The following is an 8,386-nucleotide window of genomic DNA, read 5'->3' on the forward strand; positions in this document are numbered from 1 at the left end:
CCAAGAACTAGGGGATCTCGGAAGCCAAGCCCCCGGGCAGGCCCGGGCTTGTCGCCCGCACCACTTCCTGCCTCTGGCACTGGTGGGAGGGGCGGGTCTCGCCTCTGCCCCCTCAGGCCAGGGGTCGGGATGCATTTAGTGTTCCGCTACCCTCTTTCCCTAGGGAGAATGTAGGATACAGGCCCAGCCTCCTAGCCTTTCTCCATCAGGGACTCAGTTGTCTGGGCACCCCCGTCACTTTATCTGGTAGGGTCCCAGAAGTCCAGGGTCCCCAGCTCTGCCCTCCCTCAGGGACCGTGAGCCTCCACAGCCTCCTGATCCCCTAGAACCCAGGAGTCCAGGCACCTCTTCCCTTCCTTTCTCCTCTAGGGCCCACCAGCTCTGAGCAGATCATGAAGACAGGGGCCCTTTTGCTTCAGGGGTGAGTTTGAGGTCTGATTATTGTGGCACAGATTTGAGGAGTGACACCCCGTTCTGATTCTGCACCCTCACTCCATCCCCACTCTAGTTTCATCCAGGATCGAGCAGGGCGAATGGGGGGGGAGACACCCGAGCTGGCCCTGGACCCGGTGCCTCAGGATGCGTCCACCAAGAGGCTGAGCGAGTGTCTCAAGCGCATCGGGGACGAACTGGACAGTAACATGGAGCTGCAGAGGTGTGGGCCCCGGGACCCAGAAATCCAGCCACTGGGCTCCCAGAGAACGCAGGAGTCTCAGCCCCGCATTCTCCTCCTCCCCTAAGAACTAGAAGTCTGGGCCCTACAACTCAGCGCAAGCGTTCTGGACTCCCAGCCGTCCCCTCCGCCAGGATCTTAAAACCCTCCTTCAGGGAGTCATTTTTCCCACCTTCCTCGATGTCTGTCTCGTCCCTTTCCCTTGCCCCCCGTTGGCCTGTTGTTTTTCATTTCAGCCTGGCTTGGCCTCAGTCTCCTCATGTTTAGTGTGCGGTGGATGTGGGGATTTCCACCATCAGCCTGATGCTCGCTCCCCGGCACTGGTTCTCCTCTCTCCTGCAGGATGATTGCCGCCGTGGACACAGACTCCCCCCGAGAGGTCTTTTTCCGAGTGGCAGCTGACATGTTTTCTGACGGCAACTTCAACTGGGGCCGTGTTGTCGCCCTTTTCTACTTTGCCAGCAAACTGGTGCTCAAGGTGGGCAGCTGCAGGGCAGTGAGCCCAGGGGTGCTCCCCTCAGACCTGTGAGGCCCTGGGGATCGTGGGATCAACCCCCTGCAGTGGCCCAGTGACCACAGAGGGCATGGAGAGAGATGGCTGTGCACTGGGTGTCTGCTTCTTTTATTCATTCAACAAGCATTTACTGGGCCTGCTGTGTGCCAGGCCTGTAGCTGGCACCTGGGACACAGCACCGTACAAAGCAGGCTGCATCCCTGCTCTCAGGGACTTGACGTACAGGGGTGAAGTAAAGGGGGCAGTGTGATTTAGCAGAGTGGTCAGGAAAGACTTTTTTTTTTTTTTTTTTGAGACAGAGTCTTGCTCTGTCACCCAGCCTGGAGTGCAGTGGCGGGATCTTGGCTCACTGCAAGCTCCGCCTCCTGGGTTCACGCCATTCTCCTGCCTCAGCCTCCCGAGTAGCTGGGACTACAGGAGATCTCCTGACCCACCACACACAGGCTTGAGCCACCGCGCCCGGCCCCAGCTAATTTTTTTTTTGTATTTTTAGTAGAGACGGGGTTTCAATGTGTTAGCCTGGATGGTCTTGATCTCCCGACCTTGTGATCCGCCTGCCTCGGCCTCCCAAAGTGCTGGAATTACGGGCGTGAGCCACCGCGCCTGGCCTTTTTTTTTTTTTTTTTTTTTTTGAGATGGAGTTTTGCTCTTGTTGCCCTGGCTGGAGTGCAATGGCACGATCTTGGCTCACTGCAACCTCTGCCTCCCAGGTTCAAGCGATTCTCCTGCCTCAGCCTCCTGAGTAGCTGGGATTACGGGTGTGCACCATTATCCCTGGCTAGCTTTTTTTTTTTTTTTTTTTTTGTAGTTTTAGTAGAGACAGGGTTTCACCATGTTGGTCAGGCTGGTCTTGAACTCCTGACCTCATATGATCCACCCACTTTGGCCTCCCAAAGTGCTGGGATTACAGGCATGAGCCACTGCAACCAGCCAGGAAAGACTTCTAAGAGCAGGTGACATTAAAGCCAAAGTTGGAATGACAAGAAGGATGCACTGATCTATAGTGATCGGGGGAAGAGGCATGTGGTAGAGGGAACAGCAAGCGCAAAGGCCCTGAGGTAGGACCAAGCCTGTGTTTTGACGGTAGGGAGGAAGCCAGTGCAGCTGGACAGAGTGAGCTGGGGGAGACGGTGGGAAAGGAGGGCACAGTTGGGCAGGGGCAGATTGTGTGGAGTTTTTTGGGCTGCTGGAAAGACTTTTTTTTTTTTTTTTTTTTTGGAGACAGAGTCTCGCTTTGTTGCCGAGGCTGGAGTGCAATGGCACCATCTCAGCTCACTGCAACCTCCACCTCACAGGTTCAAGTGATTCTCATGCTTTAGCCTTCCAAGTAGCTAGAATTACAGGCACGTACCACCATGCCTGGCTAGCTTTTGTTTTTGTTTTTGTTTTTGTTTTTTTGAGACAGAGTCTCGCTCTGTCGCCCGGGCTGGAGTGCAGTGGCCGGATCTCAGCTCACTGCAAGCTCCGCCTCCCGGGTTCACGCCATTCTCCTGCCTCAGCCTCCCGAGTAGCTGGGACTACAGGCGCCCACCACCGCGCCCGGCTAATTTTTTGTATTTTTTAGTAGAGACGGGGTTTCACCGTGTTAACCAGGATGGTCTCGATCTCCTGACCTCGTGATCCGCCTGTCTCGGCCTCCCAAAGTGCTGGGATTACAGGCTTGAGCCACCGCGCCCGGCCTAGCTTTTGTATTTTTAGTACAGACGGGGTTTTGCTGTGTTGGCCAGGCTAGTCTCAAACTCCTGGCCTCAAATGAGCCGTCCACCTTGGCCTCCCAAAATGCTGGGATTACAGGCGTGAGCCACTGCGCCCGGCCTGGAAAGACTTTAAATTTACTCTGAGTGTGATGGGAGTGATTGGCTGGTTTTAAATATGGAAGCGACGTGACCTGATTTATGAATTTAAGGTATTATTCTAGGAAGTATAGGTGCCCCTTGACTTGCAATGGTGTTACATCCTAGTATTCCCATCATAAATTGAAAAAACATAAGTTGAAAATGCATTCAATCTCCTGATAAACCCATAGTAGGATCAAAATTGTAAGTCAAACCATCATAAGTTGGGGACTGTCTATATAGCAAAATGTTCATTGTAGAATCTAGGTGGCGGTTATATGGCTGTTAACTGTGGAATTCTTTTCACTTTTCTTTATGAAGATTCTCATAAGGAAATACGGTGGGGGAGGTGGTGAAATGATCCTGGCTGTTGGCCAAAAAGAGATCATGGGGTACAAAGGCTGAAGCAAGGAGGCTGGAGAGGTGGTACCTGTCATAGTCTTGCTGAAAGATGACAAGCCCAGGCCCGGGTGGTAGCAGCAGAGGTGGGTGGGGGGGATTTAAAGAGGTGGGGTCTTGCTCTGTTGCCCAGACTGGAGTGCAGTAGTGATCATAGCTCACTGCAGCCTCAAACTGCTAGGCTCAAGCAGTTCTCCCACCTCAGCCTCCAGAGTAGCTGGGACTACAGGAGCATGCCACCATGCCCCACTAACTGTGGCATTAGCCTTTTTCTGTAGAGATGGGGTCTCGCTATGTTGTCCAGGCTGGTCTCCAACAGGGAGGGATATTTCTTTTTGGAAGTTTTGTTTGTTTGTTTTGAGACAGAGTCTTGCTCTGTCACCAAGGCTGAAGTGCAGTGGCGTGACTTTGGCTCACTGCAGTCTCGACCTCCCGGGTTCAAGCGATTCTCCTACCTCAGCCTCCTGAGATGCTGGGATTACAGGCGCTCCCCACCACACCAGCTAATGGGAGGGATGTTTCTTTTTTTTTTTCTGAGATGGAGTCTCGCTTTGTTGCACCCAGGCTAGAGTACAATGGCGCGATCTCGGCTCACTGCAACCTCCACCTCCTGGGTTCAAGCGATTCTCCTGCCTTAGCCTCCAGAGTTGCTTGGGATTATAGGCATCCGCTACCACACCTGGCTAATTTTCGCATTTTTAGTGGAGATGGGGTTTCACCATGTTGGCAGGCTGTTCTCGAACTCCTGACCTCAGGTGATCTGCCTGCCTCAGCCTCCCAACGTGCTGGGATTACAGGCGTGAGCCACCGCGCTCGGCCAAGAGGAATTATTTCTTGATGTGTTTTCAAGATTGAGCTGATGGGGCTTGAACGTCGGCGGTGAGGGGAATAGTAGTGCAGGTGACGGTGGGGCCACCTACAGAGCGGGGATGACAGAATAGAAGTGGCCAGATAAAGGCTGAAGGAGAAGTCTTGGGAGTCGGGAGAGAAGGTCAGGGATCCATGGGCAGGGGCCAGTCTTCTCTGGCCGGGTGCAGTGGCTCACGCCTGTAATCCCAGCACTTTGGGAGGCCGAGGCAGGCGGATCACGAGGTCAGGAGATCGAGACCATCCTGGCTAACATGGTGAAACCCCATCTCTACTAAAAATACAAAAAATTAGGTGGGCGTGGTGACGGGCGCCTGTAGTCCCAGCTACTCGGGAGGCTGAGGCAGGAGAATGGTGTGAACCCGGGAGGCGGAGCTTGCAGTGAGCTGAGATCCGGCCACTGCACTCCAGCCTGGGCGACAGAGCGAGACTCCGTCTCAAAAAAAAAAAAAAGAAAAAAAAGAAAATTCCTCTCTGGGGAAGTGACATTTGCGCTGAGCGCTGAAGGGTGAGAATTTGCTTGGTCGAGGCCTGTTTAGGTGGAAACAGGAGCACATGAAGAGGTCCCGAGGCAGGAAGAATTTGATGGGAATTTTTAAAATTAAAAAAAAAAAAAAAAATGGGGCCGGGCGCGATGGTTCACATCAGCACTTTGGGAGGCTGAAGCACACGGATCATCTAAGGTCAAGAGTTTGAGACCATCCTGACCAACATGGTGAAACCTGTCTGTACTAAAAATACAAAAAACAATTAGCCCAGTGTGGTGGCAGATGTCTGTAATACCAGCTGCTTGGGAAGCTCAGACAAGAGAATAACTTATATCCAGGAGGTGGAGGTTGCAATGAGCCGAGACTGCGCTATCGCACTCCAGCCTGGGCAACAAGATCAAAACTCCATCTCAAAAAAAAAAAAAAAAGATTAGCCAGGCACGTTGGCACGCACCTGTAATCCCAGCTCTTTGGGAGGCTGAGGCAGGAGAATTGCTTGAACCCGGAAGGCAGAGCTTTCAGTGAGCCAAGATTGCGCCACTGCACTGCATCCTGGGTGACAGAGCAAGACTCCATCTTAAAAAAAAAAAAAATGGAAGCAGCTCAGTGAGGCACAAAACAGGAAGTGGAAAGGTGGAGTGAGGTCAGGCTAGAGCCTGCACACAGGGCTTGTGGGCTGCGTTGTGCTTTCAGGTCTTCATCCTGAGGGTACTGGGGAGCCACAGAAGGCTCAGGGATGGGGCAGTTGAGAGTAACATGATCTTGTTTACAATTTTATTTAATTAATTAATTTATTTTTTGAGACAAGACTCTTGCTCTATTGCCCAGGCTGCAGTGAAGTGGTGTGATCTGGGCTCACTGCAACCTTTGCCCCCTGGGTTCAAGCGATTCACCTGCCTCAGCATCCCAAGGAGCTGGGATTACAGGTGCCTGCCACCACACCCAACTAATTTTTGTATTTATTTGTTTATTTTGAGATGGAGTTTTGCTCTTGTTGCCCAGGCTGGAGTGCAATGGCGCGACCTCGGCTCACCGCAACCTCCGCCTCCCGGGTTCAAGCGATTCTCCTGCCTCAGCCTCCCAAGTAGCTGGGATTACAGGCATGCACCATCATGCCCGGCTAATTTTGTGTTTTTAGTAGAGATGGGGTTACTCCGTGTTGGTCAGGCTGTTCTTGAACTCCCAACCTCAAATGATCCACCTGCCTTGGCCTCCCAAAGTGCTGGGATTACAGGCATGAGCTGGTGCACCTGGCCATGTTTACAATATTTGAAGCCGACTTCAATTGTGGGTGGCAGAAATCTTTGAGGGGAGGCAAAGAATTGAGAAAGGAGGCTGGGGGCCACTATCCCCAGGCATTGGGGACAAGGTTCGGTCCCTAACATTCACTCCACTCCCCACAGGCCCTGTGTACCAAGGTGCCCGAACTGATCAGAACCATCATGGGCTGGACGCTGGACTTCCTCCGGGAGCGGCTGTTGGGCTGGATCCAAGACCAGGGTGGTTGGGTGAGACTCCTCAACCCTCCTCACCCCAACCACCGCCCCTGCCCCACTGTCCCTGCCCACCCGCCACTCCTCTGGGACCCTGAGCCTTCTGGAGCCGGTCACAGTGGTGCCCTCTCCCCATCTTCGGATCGTCAGATGTGGTCTATAATGCGTTTCCTTATGTGTCTGATCAATCCCTGATTCATCTATCCCACTGACCTCCCGGTGACCTCTGACCTCACTGTGACCTTGACTTGATTAGTGCCTTCTGCCCTCCCTGGAGCCTCCACTGCCTCCGGAATTGCTCAAGTTCATTGATGATCCTCTGACCCCAACTCTGTCTTTTTTTTTTCCCCACTGAGAAGGGGGTGTCGCTATGTTGCCCAGGTTGGTCTCGAACTCCTGGCCTCAAGCGATCCTCCTGCCTCAGCCTCTCAAAGTGCTGGGATTACAGGTGTGAGCCACCATGCCTGGCCTGAGCCCAGCTCTTCAATGCCCATTCATGTTAGTCCCCTGCCCACAATCCTGCCTTCTGACCTCCTCCTGCCTCCCTGATCCTGCCTGTGCCTGCCCAGGGGCTGCCCCTGGCCGAGTCGCTGAAGCGACTGATGTCCCTGTCTCCAGGATGGCCTCCTCTCCTACTTTGGGACGCCCACGTGGCAGACCGTGACCATCTTGGTGGCTGGAGTACTCACCGCCTCCCTCACCATCTGGAAGAAGATGGGCTGAGGCCCCCAGCTGCCTTGAACTGTGTTTCTCCTCCATAAATTATGGCATTTTTCTGGGAGGGGTGGGGATTGGGGGACATGGGCATTTTTCTTACTTTTGTAATTATTGGGGGGGTGGGGAAGAGTGGTCTTGAGGGGGTAATAAACCTCCTTCGGGACATACTTCGGCATCTGAGTCACTGGGCCTCTGCCCCGCTCCCTGGCACATCAGGAGAGTAGGCCCTGCCCGCCGCCCCATGCCAGGCCTGCCATCTGCTCACCGAGAGATACCTGCTCGGGCCACTCAGGGACGTGGGGCTCTCTGCACTCCCTTGACATCTTTTTCTGGGGTGCCCAGTGGGGTCCGTGGGTTAGGGATGAGTTGGTCCCGGGCCTACCCTGCAGGAGCCCACAGTCGTGAAGGGAAAGGAAGGTGACTGGTGGCACATCTGTCGCAGCCCAGGACGATCTGTGCAGGACAGAGGCAGTGGCCTGTGAGACCTGAGCAGGCGTGTGGGTAGGGGGAAGAACAGCACAGCTGGCTGCACAGCAAGCCTCCAGAGCCTGGGACCAGAGCCTGGAGTGTCACACATGGGACCTCAGGAGGCCATACCTTTATGGAGCTGGAGAATGGGGGTGGGAGGAGGAGGGATGGTAGGACCAGGGAAGCAGGAAGGGCTCTGGAGCCTGGGGTGACTGGAAGGTGGCAGGCTGAGGACACCAGGGCAAGAGAGCCCATGGGAGAGGCCTCCTGAGCTGGGCTGAGGACAGAGAGGCTGGAGGGCAGGGCAGAGGAGGAGGAACCTGGTCTGGCCCCACAGCTGGGTGGGGCCCCCTGGAGAGGAACTCCCGGAAGAAGGTGCCGAACTCAGAGGCCCAGTGACCTCAGACAAGGGCCGAGCGAAGACAAGGGGGTTAGAGGATGTGGGTTCTCAGTCAGAGTCTCTGGCGCCCCCTCTCTCTGGCTCTGTCATTCCCCTCTGGGTCTTTACCCCTTCCCATCTCTGGGTCTCTGTCCCCACTTCTCTCTCTGGGTCTTTGCTTTCCAAGTCTCTGTTCCCACCCCACCTTTGGCCCTCTTTCTCTGGGCTCTTTCCACCCCCATCCCCAGACCTCTGGCCTCCTCTCTCTGGGTCTCTGTCCCCCCTCTGAATCTCTGGCCCCCCATCTCTCTCTGTGTCTCTGTCCCCCCACCCTGAGTCTCTGTCCCCCTCCCTCTCTGGGTCTCTGTCCTCCTCTCTCTGGGTCTCTGTCCCCCTCTCTTGGGTCTCTGTACCCCCCCTCTCTCTGGGTCTCTTCTCCCCCGCCCTGTCTCTGTCCCCCCTCATCCCTGTCCCACCCTCTCTCTGGGTCTCTGTTTTTCCACCTAGTCCCTGTCCCCTTCTCTCTGAGTCCCTGTTTCCCCTCTCTCTGGGT

At 54.7% G+C, this 8,386-nt stretch overlaps 1 protein-coding gene across 2 annotated transcripts in view; it reads left to right on the plus strand.

Moving 5' to 3' along the window:
* BAX (BCL2 associated X, apoptosis regulator) overlaps positions 1-7,151 on the plus strand; it is a 102,112-nt gene extending 94,961 nt beyond the window's left edge. Inside the window, exons 3-7 of one of the 2 annotated variants that reach the window (XM_050772528.1) lie at positions 370-421; positions 509-655; positions 1,016-1,151; positions 6,180-6,284; positions 6,888-7,151. In XM_050772528.1, coding sequence (XP_050628485.1) covers positions 370-421; positions 509-655; positions 1,016-1,151; positions 6,180-6,284; positions 6,888-6,992 — 545 coding nt within the window. In that variant the 3' untranslated portion in view covers positions 6,993-7,151. Of the gene's footprint in view, positions 1-369; positions 422-508; positions 656-1,015; positions 1,152-6,179; positions 6,285-6,838 lie in introns of both variants that reach the window. The other variant, XM_050772529.1, reaches the window with a different exon arrangement.
* The last annotated feature ends 1,235 nt before the right edge of the window (positions 7,152-8,386 follow it).

Source organism: Macaca thibetana, chromosome 19 (genome assembly GCF_024542745.1).
Source record: "Macaca thibetana thibetana isolate TM-01 chromosome 19, ASM2454274v1, whole genome shotgun sequence".
NCBI classification, from domain to species: domain Eukaryota; kingdom Metazoa; phylum Chordata; class Mammalia; order Primates; family Cercopithecidae; genus Macaca; species Macaca thibetana.